The 15454-nt window shown below is 42.9% G+C and overlaps 1 protein-coding gene across 1 annotated transcript in view; it reads left to right on the forward strand.

The window, feature by feature from the left end:
- Positions 1-15454, forward strand: part of klhl29 (kelch like family member 29) — a 214028-nt gene that overhangs the window by 170377 nt on the left and 28197 nt on the right. The window contains exons 11-12 of the mRNA XM_080047433.1: positions 4446-4628; positions 6766-6946. Coding sequence (XP_079903559.1) covers positions 4446-4628; positions 6766-6946 — 364 coding nt within the window. The remainder of the gene's footprint in view (positions 1-4445; positions 4629-6765; positions 6947-15454) is intronic.

The following is a 15454-nucleotide window of genomic DNA, read 5'->3' on the forward strand; positions in this document are numbered from 1 at the left end:
AGAAATACAACATTTGTTTCAGGTTGATATACTGGTTGCTATGCTGTTGCTATGACGCTCGTGGCGCTGCCTTAAACCGGAAACAGGAAGCGTTTGAATAACTATTATTTATTTGCCGTAAATGCTTAATGTAACTGTTAAATTGTGTTCTCTCAATTAAAAAACACATGTTTATTTCAGAGGAGGCATGACGTCTACAGAGTCGCCTGCTTACAGCTCCCGTGACAGTTATGAACGTTTTATATTTTCTTTTTCACGAGGAAAGCCAATCAAGAGAGCAGAGCTCAGTCATCCTCCACGGTCAGACAGGAAGTGAAGCAATAAATTACAAAGTAAAATCGGTGGGCACTTCCGGTTTCAACATATGTAATGAATTTAGCTTTCTTTATATGTCCATGGTAGCCATTTGAGCGAGCTAATCACTCGATATTGCGGACTTTACAGTTAAAATAGCAGGAGAGATCACTTTACTTGCTTTTTAACCTCTGTATAATCTTGGTGGATTACATTACTTTTTATGTTATTCATTATTTTACATTAAATTACCTTTGAGGAGAGATATCCTTGACAACTTTTTTTCACGTGACATGTACGCTGTCCATTAGAAATGAATAGGGGGAACAAATGTAGGTAATTCACAATTTCAAGGCCTTTATTGTGAAACCTCTACATTTTGCGCTGTGGACCAACGTAGCTATTTTACATTTCACTGTGAGACTGGGTTGAAATAACAAATAATAGTCTTTTACCTGTCTACATGGTATGACACCGAAGTGAGGGGGAGAAAATCCAACAAACCATCAGGAAATTGAATACTAGTACATCCTCTATTCCATGTTTCAAGACTTTAATTTGATTCTCTTTGAACAATAGGAGCCTTGACAGATATTAAAATACACTTTAAACAGTGGAACGATGATTGATGTGCCAATCCCAGTTTGGCGCAGACGGAGACACGGGAACTTCGCCAAGTTAATTGAGGCAGTCTACAAACTGGATCAACAAACTGGAACAGCTAATGGGATGAATGAAAATTAGATGAAAAGAGATTTAAAAAAAAAGTAATCCTACGAAGGCAAAAAAATAAACAGTCAAACTTTTAAAATCCAATAAAGTTGAAAAATAGTGTGTGAAAGGGAGGAATGGAGTACAAGTACGAACAGCAGTAGCAGCAAACTAATCATGAGAAAGAACAATAGCAGGACAAAGTCAATGTAATTAATGTGTGCATGGAGGTATGGCTGGAGGCACATGAGAGGAAAGACAAAGAGCCTGTGCTCACTTTTCACTAGCTGCGAATGCCCTATAAAACTACACCCCATTTATTAGCTGCAGACCCAAGGTCTGTTGGAGGTCTTAAGGGCCGTTGGAGAATTGCAGTCCGATGCCTGATGCCATAAAGCTGGGGTGAACTGGCCCATGATTGGTACCAATTCAGCTCAAATCTCTCTTTAAAATAAGTTAGGAGGAGCTTACAGTTTTTGTTGATTCTAGCGGCACCGTTGGACAAAAGCGGTATTGTTTTTACGACAATATCGCCCAAGCGCGTGCCAGTGGTGCGTGCATTTTTTTAGGTAACAAGTTAAAAGTAGAATGAAAGATGCAACGTGAAGAGGTTATGTATTTATACTAGGGCTGTCAAGCGATTAAAAAAATGTATATAATTAATTACAGGCTCTGTGATTAATTAATCTAAATTAATCGCATACTTTTATGACACTTTTATACCTGTTTATAAACGGCTGTATAGCCTTCTACAGTTTGTTTCTCTCTCTCTCTCTCTCTCTCTCTCTCTCTCGCTCTCCATCTCTCGTAACTTCTTTCTCCACAACAGACAGCGCTGCACTGCCACAGATGCCTATGCCGATTCATTCACCATCATCGTACTCATAGGCAAAAATATTGACACACACACACACACACGGGGCGGGTGTCCGTTTACGCGGGAGACGAGACAGCTAGCAAACAAAATTGAGACACACAGAGGAAGATTGAGAGATACTGTTTTGAACCTATACATTGTTGCACCCACTAAATCAATAATGCACAGACACTGCGGAGAATAAAGTAAGATGTCTTCCTACCTTCATGCTTATTTGCCCGAAGCATCCCATAAACCGTCCATAGAGCGGCCCTGCTTCTCTCTTTACTTTTCTCCCTTTTACCCATGCGGGCTGTGTAAGCAAGCTACAGGTGCAGCTGCGCACCACTTTTGCACCGGGTCAAAGGGCATTATAGAAGTGCGATTAATCTGCGTTAATTTTCTTAATCGCGTTAATTTTTCTGTGATTAATTAATCGAAATTAACGCGTTAATTTGACAGCCCTAATTTATACGTATCAATGTAGGATTATAATATGACGATGTTGAATCAAAAACTGGTATGCCTGCCATAAATTGTTTTGTCTAAGTGCCCCCGGGGCGTAGCCATTCAAATAAATTAATAATAACTATATACAAAAGCATTCTTTTCCCTGATGGTCTCATTTGCTGCTACAGTTAATTTATAAATTAGACTGTTTCATAAAGATAAAAAATGTCCTCTTAGGTTTAACATCTCTCCAGGCGCAAATCTTGTGCATGCTGCCAGAATAAGGCGGTCACATGCACACCTGCTATAGGCTCTACTGCAATTTTTGTCTTGCATGCCAGATCTTCTTCTTTACTGTGGCCCTGTCCCGATTTCTCCTTGAGAAGTCACTTTCTTTTTCATCCTACGCAAAGGAACACATTCTTAAAATCTCACAGAGAAAAAGAGCCATCCAGCTTTAAGCTGCCCACTAAGTCTAAGCTGTATGTCCGAGATATGTCTGAGGTAGTGCTTACTGCTCTGTCTGTTTGCTCAGCCTCAGCAAAGCCCGTAGTTTTTGTATGTGTTTTCCTCTTTCAACCTTCTTCCTCTTCCTAGAGAAAAGCTACATTTTTTTCTGCAAACTTTGAAAGAAAAGGGAGAGGTTTAGGAAGAAAGAATATAAGGGGAGAATTGTTATGTGTTTAAAAGAGAGAAGCAGAAGGAAAGGAGACAGCCACCTATGGATGTGCCTGTCAGGAGATGGGTCTGTGTGGAATAATATCGATCCAAGCAGATGAACCGGTGGTTAGCCTTGATTTTGAGTGTATGAAGATAAGCTTTCCTTCCCCTCTTTTCGCTCTCTTTCCTTCCTTCTTTTCTTTTTCTTCTCTCTTCGCACACCGTCTATATCTCTCTCGATCCCTGGCTCGCGTCCCTCTGCCCGCCCGCCTGCTGCTTACAGACACACAGCCCATTTCTGTCTGGCGGCTCCTCGTCTTGCTAGCTCACTGGAGCCTGCTGCTGAAGACGGAGCAGACCTGAGATACGCACGTGGCAGCCTGCCAACCTGTTTGTGTGTTTTTGGATCACTGGTGTCTTTATCCATCAGCTAGCTCTCTCTGTGTGTGTGTGTGTGTGTGTGTGTGTGTGTGTGTGTGTGTGTGTGTGTGTGTGTGTGTGTGTGTGTGTGTGTGTGTGTGTGTGTGTGTGTGTGTGTGTGTGTGTGTGTGTGTGTGTGTGTGTGTGTGTGTGTGTGTGTGTGTGTGTGTGTGTGTGTGTGTGTGTGTGTGTGTGTGTGTGTGTGTGTGTGTGTGTGTGTGTGTGTGTGTGTGTGTGTGTGTGTGTGTGCATGTCTAAAAGCAGAGATCAGGTTGAGGAGTAATAGAGGATAAGTGCTGAACCTGTTTCAAGAATCGTGTTAATCACATAAGATCCTCAGCCACGTGTGTGTGTGTGTACACAGGAAAGGACCCTTCCCCTTTCCCGTGTAGTAATGTACCCAACTGCATTCTTGCCTATTGATTTAGTGATTCTCTTATGCCATGCCCAAACAGTGTCTGTTCCACCATGAATGTTTGGACAGGTGAATGTGTATAGGTTGGTGCTTGCCCTGTTTGTAGGAAGGGAGAATGGCTTGAGCGCGGCAACCAAACCAATGAAAGCGCCATCAGCCCTGGTAATTGAGTTACGCTTTCACATTCAACTCAGTAGTTTCCTGTTACCAAGAGGAAACTTTTCTATTTTGCATTTTTGTTTTGCATTTCCCATCAAGTTTACGACTTAGAGAGGGCCAAGGCCTACTGAATTCAAAACAGCAGACTTAATGTCTGTGGCTGGCTGTGTTGCTCAGGTTTTCATCAAGGTTTCTTGTCTGAAAATGTAAAGTAAAAAAAAAATAAAATCCATTATTTTCCTTGTTTAAAAATGTTCACATTGCTCTTGAAAGACTAATATACATACAAGCAGGTGACATGCCACACACCATTATGCCTGTTATATACTGAAGCACTGCAGCAGTGTCTCAAAGAGGCATTGATTCAATCGTATTTACTGTGGAAGCCTTCCCTGATGGTCTGCTCTCTCTCTCTCTTTCTCTCTTCTGTTTCGTTCCCTTCCTTTGTCCTCCCCAATCATCCATTCCTTTGTCCTTTAGGTGTAGCGGAGGTGATAGTTCTGGTGGGTGGGCGTCAGGCCATTGGGATGAACCAGCGATCTCTGACAGCAGTCACCTGTTTTAACCCCCAGAACAGTAAGTGGTACCCGCTGGCCAGCCTGCCCTTTTACGACCGCGAGTTCTTCAGTGTCATCTCGGCGGGAGACAACATCTACCTGTCAGGTGAGCTAAATCGGCCAATCCGGCAGCAACAATTGTAGCTTTTCCTTCCGCAGTCATTTAGTGGCGCAGGCCACGAGCGCGGTAGATGCCGCCGCTTTATCACACTGCAGTAGGCCTAGTCAAAGGTTATCCCCCTGCATGAAGGAAGATTTCATATCAACTTTGGAAGTAAAACATAGTATCCTAAAGACAAATTAAAGGTGGACTCCGGAGAATGCTTGTTGTCAAAATCACTTTTTGTCAAAATCGGTGAACATATCCTCGAGATCACCTGTAGCCTTTGTAGGCCTACTACTCTTTGTGCACTGAAAGATCTGGTGTTAAAACATAGCCTAGGTTCTGTAAACTGTAGCTAACAACATGACCGTTCTGTACACCTTTAAGAATATCATCATACGATTGTACCGAATTACAAAGCACCGCTGTATAGCCTCACTGAGCTGACATTAAAGCTAGATTGACATTAAAGCATTGCTAGATTCTTGACGAAAAGTGATATGAAAAACATTCCCTTCAGTTTTGAGACATGACATGATGATGAACAGACATTTCCAGTCTCGTTATTATTATTGGAAACCTTCTTGATCCCCCCCTTCTTTGAAAGGTAAAAAAAGACTTTATGGATTTAGATCAAGAAAAGAAATCTATGGAACTTCTTGTGGTCTCTAACCTCTTTTATCGTATTAAGTCTCATAAAGGTTGCCACACTTGACATTCATGAACTCTTCATGAGGACATTTTCACTCTGAGAGATACGATCCTGTAAAGAGAGGCTACTCAAGCCAGCGCCTCCTGTTCTTGTGACCTTTTTGTGAAACAGTTCCAGTTTTAAAAGGGTGGCTGCCCTCAAAGCCTACTCATCTGTTGCTTTGAAAATACAGGCTATGACCGACAGTGCAGACAGCTTTAATGTCTTTCTTTTCAGAACAGTCTTTTTTGTATATAATGCCTCTCCTATTTACTTTCGGTGGAGATGTTTTTCTGAACTTGAACTTTTTTTATTTTTTATTTTTTTTTAACTCCGTCTGGCTTTACAGTTGCTGCAGTGTTGTGAAGCTTATTTTGTTCCATAGCAGCACACTGTGCACTCTGTGACTCTCCTGTTATGAGACTCCTTTTGAGTTGCTCCTCCAGAGGTTGACCGAATTTCTCCCTCCACGGTCCATTTGTTCAAGAATCCTGTGCGGCGATCAGACCTTGACATTGCACGGTGGAAATGCAGCAGGATTTGTTGTGCGCGTACCTTACCTCTCCCTTCTTTTTTTCATATAAATGTTGATTTGTGTTTGTGCCATGGAACAGGTCTGCCTGTGTGTTTCCTCTGGGAGTTAGCCCGCGAGCTGAGAAATCAGAGGTGTTCTAGCTATAGCCACAGGCTGCGGTCTCTTTAACCTTCCTCACTCTCAGAGGCGGGGGTCACTGGGTCACGGGGTGGTGTAACATGTCAAACTGCACGGCTCACAGGGCAGATTTGGAGAGAGCCGAAGCAAGTAGCCTACCGTTTTGATGGTTGGCTGGCTGACCAGTCAACACAGCAGCTAAATAACTTTCAGTCAAACTTTGTTATTTTTTTTAACTTCTGGAAACTGTGTGTTTACACCATATTTATGAGGGCATATTTGAACATTTAATAGAAAATAGTTTTAACTATTTTTTTCTTTCTTGAGGTATTGTGATGAAACTATTAGCGATAAGGATGCTGACAATAAAACTATATTTATTCACTTGAAAAAGTCATTAAAAAAGTCCAAACCTCATCTGATTATTGATAATAAAGTTGTCCAGTACCTTATTATTTTGTCATTGAAGCGGTACATAATTCAAATCAGAAAATCAAAAATCTGTGTTTGACCAGCCAGCAGTGTCCAGCCCTAGATACGCTGCACTGACTATTCCTGAATCATTAGTGCCCCCAATTGAAGCAGGTCTTTTTTTTCTACACTTTGGTGCAACATTTAGTCAATCATTTTTCTCCATTTGAAAACCCAGCTAATGAGTCCCTCATATGGTTTGGGGTTCGCTGGTAAAGTGTCTACAATGGAAACACCCTTGTAATCACCCTACCTCCACTTTAATCATCCTTATCTTATATATATTTATAAACATATATATATACATATATATTTATATATTTCAGGTGGCACAGAGACTGGTGTGATGGTGGCCGACGTATGGTGCTACATGTCCCTGCTGGACAACTGGAATCTGGTGTCGCGGATGACGGTGGCTCGCTGCAGACACAACAGCCTGGTATACGACGGCAAACTCTACACCATCGGAGGACTGGGCATATCGGGGATCCTGGACCATGTCGAGAGGTAAGAGTCAACTCTTAACACAGCCACAGACCCCCCCCACTCCCCCCGCGATTTCACAGCCATCTCGGATAGCGCCTGGTGACAGTTCTGCAAAGAAATGGTGGATGCCACTGAGCAATCCTGTTTGAGCAAATACAGATTCACACTGCACAGCGAAATCGTGGCAGATGGTGTGGACGTGCAGCAGCGCCGTGTAGCATATTGCAGGTTTTTGAGCATTTTTCTACGAGAGCAAAAAAAAAAGGTGCCGAGGAATGAATCCAAGTCGGGGCATATTAAACGGTCCCAGCTGTGTGAGTGTTGCTGTGGAGCGACAGAGCACCTCTTACTTGTTTGCGAGCAAGTGGTGCACACACGAGTGAGAGGATTTGCTTTTTTCGAGTGCCGAGTGGTCTACCGTGTCTGATTTCATCCACTTCAGCAATCAAAACGCCATGGACACTTCATTTGAAGGTCGTCCACTGTGGGCTACTCTATGCTGGCTCTTTTCCTCTTATTTTTTACGTGTTTTTTTGTCAGAATCTCCCGAGCATAAGAATCAGACATAGATGGTGTTGGTGTACCCCATGTAGTACAATACATTTCTTATGGCATTAAACCGTGAATAGGTCTCATCCAGATGTAATAATCCAATTCATGTCGCTTGACTATTGCAACACGGCTCCACATGTCTTATTCTTGCCTCCCAACCTGCATGGGGCTGAGGATAGATTTTCAGTAGAGAGCGGGGTGGGCTTACCTCCCCATGTACGACAGAGCCAGATTAACCAAAGCAATCAAAAGAACATTACTGAGTATATTAGAGCAGGCCGCTGCCGCTCATTACCTAACAGCTCAATTGATCTCCAAAGCTGTTCGCAATGCACAACAGTGCTCCAAAATGAAACAGCCTAATTTGATATTTCCCCCACAATGCCATACAGTGATGTTATGAGAAGGGGGTAGATGGAATATTTATACTATAATGGAAACACATTTGATTCCTCTGTCTCCGAGCTACTTAATTTGAGACATGCCAGTGCATCTAGGGCCCTCTACGGCTCAAATCAACGTTTTTGCCGTGTGATGTGTGTTTCTATGTGTTTCTATGTGTGTCTGTGCCTTTGTGTGCATCTTTTTTGTGCAATCATGAAGCTTCTCCAAAGGCCCCTAAGCAACTGGACTCAATCATCTGCACCGGAAAACTTTAACCTACTTTGCCTCTCTCCAAGAACTGCCAGAGAAGCCTCTTCAGCTCGGTATTAGGGCGTTTGTGATGGCCATGGAGAATATACCCACACACCGAACAAACCAGTTGAACTCTTAATAGTTAGGAAGAAGAAACATGGTGCTCGAGCTGCTAGCAATCAATTTTTTAACACAGGCCTGTGTTGTATTCACCGGCCTCATCATTTAGCAGCTAACAGGTTTATTCAAGCTGTTCGGGCAAATCATCGGAGAAGTCAACAGGCCTGTTTTCTACGAAACCCAAGGCTTTTAGTTTGTCTTTCTCAGAAACCACTATGGTGGAGCGTGAGTCACAATTGAGTTGGATAGCGATAGGACTCTGTTCTTGGAAGAGAAAAGATAAATTCATGGAAAAGTATGCTTTTAAAGAGAGGGCTGAAATGTGGGAGTATATGTTATATACCACAGATGTATTATATTGAAATTATTATAATTTTTTTTATGTTACATTTTTTCCATGATAATGATAACCAATGTATTATTCATTGGTCAAAGATGTGTTGACCTGCCGTGAATGCATTTACCATCACCTTTGTTGCTGGATGTATATTAATTAGCTGGCGGCGTGGGATGCATGCAGCTTTATGAGGCCTTGAATATCTTGCTTCTTCATCTTTAATGTGGAGAAGGTGACAGCTGTTACTGGGTAATAACCATGCCGTAAAGGTTGGAAATATTTTTCATCCCACAAATAAAACCTGTTTTCTATCTACAATATAATCTGCAAATATGCTTCACTCAGTTTATGTTGGGAGGAGGAAATTCAAGACATGATATCGTCAATAAGAAACATTGAGATATTTAAACAGACCATAAGATATCAGTGCATATGCATCTAGAGGGAAAATACATCTTCTACGTATGTGTTGCGTCTGTGAAGCAAGACTATAATGTTGCGGTGAAGCATCATTTACAATAAATGTTTTGCTGAGAATTTACTACAATGAACAGAGCTGAAAAGAACAGGGTTTTATTAGGCCGGAGTATGGGCCAACGGTTTCACAAGAATAGATACCCATGTTCAAGCCATAATGCACATTTGCATACACTTTATTTAGGCCTACTTTTTTTGAAAAAAAAATGTGTGGGATTGTTTCACCTGCGATGTCACAATTATGCGTCATGTGCAGTAAGCACTAAGCTACTAAGGAGCTCCAGAAGCCCTCCCCTTTAAAAGGTTTGACTACAAAACAGCTGTTCAACAACCTTTCACCACTTATTTAGTCATGTCAGTTTTAATGTAAAACAATCAAGTCATTTGGTGACAGCAAATACACCGTGGATGGTCCTCTTTGTCACAGACATAAAAAAGAATCAGGGAGTCTCACTGACAGCTGGATAATTTCACTTTACAACAATGTCACATAAATCCTCTATCAACGCTCAGTAGAGTTAAGGATGAGAGCTGGAACAACGCTGTATGTATGTATTGTAGCTGTATATGTACTGTATGTAAGGTAGCTCTACTATTGAACTTTTGTTTTGGCTCTTACAAATAATGAGTTGAATTCATCAGTGGCTTAATAATGCAACCTTACACATTTCGATGCACTCTAGTGTAGCCACAGCCTTACTATGGTAGGACCAGTTTCTCATTGAAGCTTTCTCATTATCTAAGCTAATGTTAGCAAACTGTATGCATTTATTGATATATAATCGACATTACTGAGTCGATCTACTTACTTTTTGACTCTTCTCTTCTTGTGGTACTGTTACACTACGTTTAGTATTTTTATCGCTATCATAGTTGCCTCTTGTGGGTAATGTTCAGAAACATATATTATTATAATGATCACTGTCATTCAAATCTCATGTAAGTGATGCTAAACGAGTTTGAATGAGATATCAGATATTGATGAGGCATGAGAATATTCTTTGGTAACATGGATTTATTCTGAAACTGATGGACTGGGTTTCTCGTTTTAATAATTATATATCCAGTGATGTATTAATGTACAAGATTAAATATTTAAACAATATTGAATAATGTTTGTTTTGCCAAAAGCTTACGGAGGATTTGAACAACCAACAGCTGGTCTGTCCAATCAACTCAAAAGACAGGTGCTATAAAATCACACAATGTCACAACGGCTTGGGGAAGGGCTTGACAGATTAACAACAGCAGTTTATTCGGTAAACCTCAAACACAAGTTTAGCTAATACATAATTTTTTATTTTTTTTTGCAACATGTTACGACAGAAAAAGGATTAGACAGAATATTTGTTTGAAAATCCAATCCAACTTGAAAACAAGGTTTCTGAGTAGAAACGTCAATTATATATATATATACAGTATAATATATATATATATATATAAGCTTATTCTGTAACCTTGGCGTGTTATTGTTACTACGCACAAGTGGCTGAAATGTTGTCATGCCCACAGAAAAGTTGACTGACGATCATAAAGTTTTCATGTGAATCATAACATACATTTTATAGCAGTTGAACATTATCAAGATGATTCCCAGGTCATTCTGGAGGCATTTGTTCATATCAGCTTTGATAAATGAGCACCATTAACGGCTGATCCTCTATTTTGTAGCTAAACCCCAGATTTGGCAGGTGTGGCTCTGCTGTGGGACACAGTTGGCTCTACCTCAGCTCAGTTAGTGTTGTGCCAAAACTCTAAAGATAGTAGAGACTCCAACTGGGAGGCAGCTAGTCCACAGCAGGACTAAAACCCTGGCCAGTGGAGATAAGGGAACTGTTCCTAGAGCCGTTTATTTCTTTTTTAATCACCTCCACACAAGGAGAAAGAAACTGCAGAGGTCTGAAGTGCAGTTACATGGAGAGCTAATAACATTCAGGAATCATTAGTCAGTGTATGTGAATGGCTGCCTTGTTTGATATGCAGATGGCTGCTGGGGATTGTATCTGAAGGCTGGGGAATGGCATGGAACGGTGCGACAGCCAGAGTTGATTTGCGCCGCTCATAGAGTGATTGATTGCAGGGATTGTTTACACACGCGCGTACACACACACAGCCGTTGTGTATGCGTCCCTCTGCGCACTCGCGTCTTCCTGTACCGCGTTGTTCCTTAGATACATGTACTGTAGGCTCTGTAAACACACTTGTGCTTATTTGTCCGTCTGTGTGTGTGTGTGTGTGTGTGTGTGTGTGTGTGTGTGTGTGTGTGTGTGTGTGTGTGTGTGTGTGTGTGCGTACATCAGCCAGCCCACAACCAAGGTTTCTCTCCTTCCAGCTATGGCTCTCAGCACCGCGACTCCTAATTTGCAGTCCTCCCTTGTGTCTCTCCCCTCCCCATCTCTCCGTCCATCTCACTGAGGGTTTCACGCTCCTAACCGTGAAATTCACCCACAATCACAATTATCATGGCTTCAATCAGAGCCATCTCAAAGCTAGTGGGATGCAGGATTATTTGGGAAAGGCAGGAGTTCCAAGTCAACACTCAGGAGGACTGTACAGGTTTATTCCCGTCCCCACTCTCTACAGTATACACTAATGACTGACAGACTTTTTAAGGATGGGGGAGCAGTCAAGTTGGGGAGGTTTTTAACTTGCAATCAGGTACCCTGGGCCTGCATGCTCCTCAGCATGTTGATCCTTTGGCAAACCAGTATGATTGCAGATATTGAATAATTCATGGCCGTCTAATGACGTGTCAATCACTGGTGGTTTTGTTTTATTTATCGCACACTATGCACTGGTTTTGTGCGTCCTCCATGCTCTATTGCAAGTTAATATTGCATGAAGACTGTTAGCAACATGACACTGAGTACAGCAACACACCTTTCTAATCAGGGATGCTGTTTGGTTAACAGGCATGGAGGGGAGAAGGGCAATTGTAAAGATCATGTTCTCAGGCTCTTGTATGGATTTTCAAATTAAAATGGCCTTATAAATGGCGGTACATAAACGCGTGCCAGTAAAAATCTGCAGAGAGAGCTCTATTGTTCATTTGTCGTTTTTCAGCTTAATTGACTGGCACATTTGTTTCCTGCTTTCTTGCACTATACCGACTGTGTATAGTGTTCAGGCGTCAGCATTCTCCCTGGTCTAGTGCTAGGCTTTTGTCTGTGTTTGTTCCATTTCAGTGAAGGTTGCTGAGCTCCTCCATAGTGGTCGACCTTTCTCTGACTGTCCAATGCCTTCATCCCACTCTTAACACAACAAACTCCATCTTTTTCTCGAGTTTCGCTTGTTCCACCTACTTACGGTGTTCTACTTTTGACCAGCACAATGGGCTGTTTCAATAACGTTAGCCTTCTGTGACGCATGAGGCAGACCTGTAATGCCTCGAAGGCCTCGGCGGGGGCAACGTTGAATGGCTCCCGGGAACGGGAACATACGGCAAGATTGAGATTCCAGCGGGCTGCTTCACTATGCCTCATGCTGCACACAGCTGAAGTCTTCTGTGGGCTGCTCTGTGAACTGACAAGTCCTTAAGTACCTGATGTCCGCGGGCGGTGCACACGCCGGGTTGCCAGTCACCCAGAAAAAGGTCCCCTTCTGTGGGAGACCGGGGCTGGGAGATACCCTACGTCACACTCATAGGAGGAAAAGGGCTCCAGCTGCTTTTTGAGTTATGGTGAGGCATGGTTTGCCTCCTGGCTTGTTCGTATGAGTGCGCTAACACGTGGGATCTGCCTCTTTGTCTGCAGGCAAAAATAAACTGTCATCCAGCCAGAAAGAGAGGAGCAAGGATGGTCCAGTCCATTCTGACTTAGTCAGCTTGCACGTGATTCCATCTAACTTCAAGAATCTAGATCTCACAACCCCTATGAGAACTGGACAGCTCAGTAGGTAACACAACGGATTATGGTACGGTAAACCTGGGTTTCAAAACCCGGTCAGGGCAGGGCAAGTCCAGTGTGGTCCCTAGGCAAGACCTTTAATGCGAACTGCCTACCTAGTTGGTGTACAGTAAGTCACTTTGGACAAAATCTGAATGAAACATATTTAATAACTGCTTCTAAAAACACACACTTCAAACATTCACAACATTCCCAATTCCTTCATTGTCCATTTCAGCTCTGTCCTGCCTAACAGCACTCTGTTTTGGAGACAGTGTGGAAGTTAAATCAGAGAGGCAATGGTGCTGCTCGTAACAAATGAAGCGCCCCGCAGCTCTGCAGCCCCAGGTGTTCGGGACCCCTTGCGGTGAAAAGAGTGAAGAAAGAGGGGAGGAGAGGAAAGACGAGGCGAGCCAAGCCAAGAAGAATTTAGCAGCTCGGAGCATCAGAGCAGGAGAGTAGATGAGAGGAGTTTGTAGATGCAGCAAGTCCCCCAGGTGGGCCTGTGAGCTCTGCCCAATCAGTCACACTGGAACCACTGGGCCCTTTTCTTCTGCTTCTTCTTCTGCTTCTTCTTCTTCTGCTTCTTTCCCAGCCCCTCCAGCCCCTCTCTGCAGCAATAACAAAGTGATGGCGTTGCTGTGAATGTATTTTATATATCTACGAGTGTGTTTCTGATCTGTTTCCTCCGTACTACTAGGTCAGATAGTGCCTGGAGCTAGGTTTTGAAGGGGGAGGGGGGTTGCACTCTGCCCCGGTAGCCTCCCCGCAGCATGACACTGTAGTCGGGGACAACAGGCTCCCAGAGGCCCCCTGCCAAGGCGTTTCCGCCCCTGCCGAGATAATCCCCCACTCCTCAGGATTAACCAACTTCACAGTGCCGGCCCCATACTGCGCTGTCAAGACACCAGTTCACTATACCGCCATCCCTACTCCCACGATCACACTCTCACACACGATCACACTCTCACACACGCGCACACACACACACACACACATACACACACACACACACACACACACACACACACACACACACACACACACACACACACACACACACACACATTTACCCCTTTGAAATCAGTGTTGATTTTTTCTCCTCGTGTCTCCATGTCTCTCTCAGTCCTGCTCACTCCAATTTCCGGCGCTTCCAATATTTATTACATCACAGTTTACAATTTAAAATGTTCAAATCATGCTGCTACCTTAACATTTTAGATGTTTGAGGGTTTTTTTTTTGTTTACTGCCACGCATCCATTGGTCACATACCCCCACAATGTAAAAATCCATCAGCAAACTCTTGAAATTCTTCTTTAATCCATCACGATGGTCATCAAAGCTGCATTACCTTTGGTTGCACTGCAATAATGAGGCAACGCAGTGCAGAGTTTTTTTAATTGAACCTCTTGTTAATCAGCAGCAGTGCTGACATGATTAGCCAATAAATGCTTTGAATTTGATCGACAGAATATTAATCAACAGTCGTAATTAATATTTTAAGTAATTTTTCAAGTCCCATGCAAATTTGAATCCAAGTTGCTCTTACTTGTCTTTTCTTTTCTTTTTTCTTCATTGGCCATTGAACACAACACTCTATTTTAAGGTGTCACCACTATGCACTCTGGGGTGATGTGTAATGAAAGAGCTAAAAAACAAACACTAATAAGATCCTTTAAGCCAATTTGGTGTCTATTGATTGGGCTGTCATTAGTGGCATGATTTAAAAAAAAGCACTCTCCAGCTTAAGAGAAGCCTTGTCTCATTATATGTGTACTGTATATAAATTATGTCATGTCCCAGCTCCGCAGAGTAGCTAGTGTGTGTGTGTGTGTGTTTCAGTCTCTCAATGCATCCTCGCCTCCCTCTAACTGCCCCGCTAGTTTCCTCTTTTAACCACAATTCCCAACCTCTCCTGTACTGTGCGTTTTGTCCCATTGCTCCCTCCGTGGCTGATTAGGTGGGCAGGAGATGATGGGTGTATTTCTGGCCCTGTGAGGCTTGCAATTTTGAATCTGTCTGACATGCTCGAAGACACTGTCTCCTCTTCATTGTCTTCTAATGGGGCGCTGAGGTCTCACAGACACGTAGGTTCAGGATGAGCGTGATGTGTGTGTGTGTGTGTGTGTGTGTTTGCATGTGTGTGTGTGTGCCTGACAGTTATACAGAAACATTGGCGAGCAGCAGCAGGTGTGCCCGAGGATGGTATCAGGGAAAGGCAGAAGGAGGCTGCAGGTAATGAGTAGTATGGGGCTGTTTGGTCTTCCTACTCGTTGATAAACGACGGGCTGGTATACTTTGGACAATTTCCAGCCTTTACCAACAGGCAAGTGATTTTTCTCCCGCCTTCTTTATGCTTCTGCACCTTCCTCTATGCTCTATCTTTTTTCTCTCTTTCTTCCTCCATCCCTCTATATGTCTAAAACACACACACACACACACACACACATACACACACACACACACACACAGAAAAGCCCTATGGTCCCCTTTTATCCTCCCTGTCCTTTTCTCTCATCTCA

The sequence above is a fragment of the Ammodytes marinus genome, assembly GCF_949987685.1.
Source record: "Ammodytes marinus genome assembly, chromosome: 19".
Lineage (NCBI taxonomy): Eukaryota > Metazoa > Chordata > Actinopteri > Uranoscopiformes > Ammodytidae > Ammodytes > Ammodytes marinus.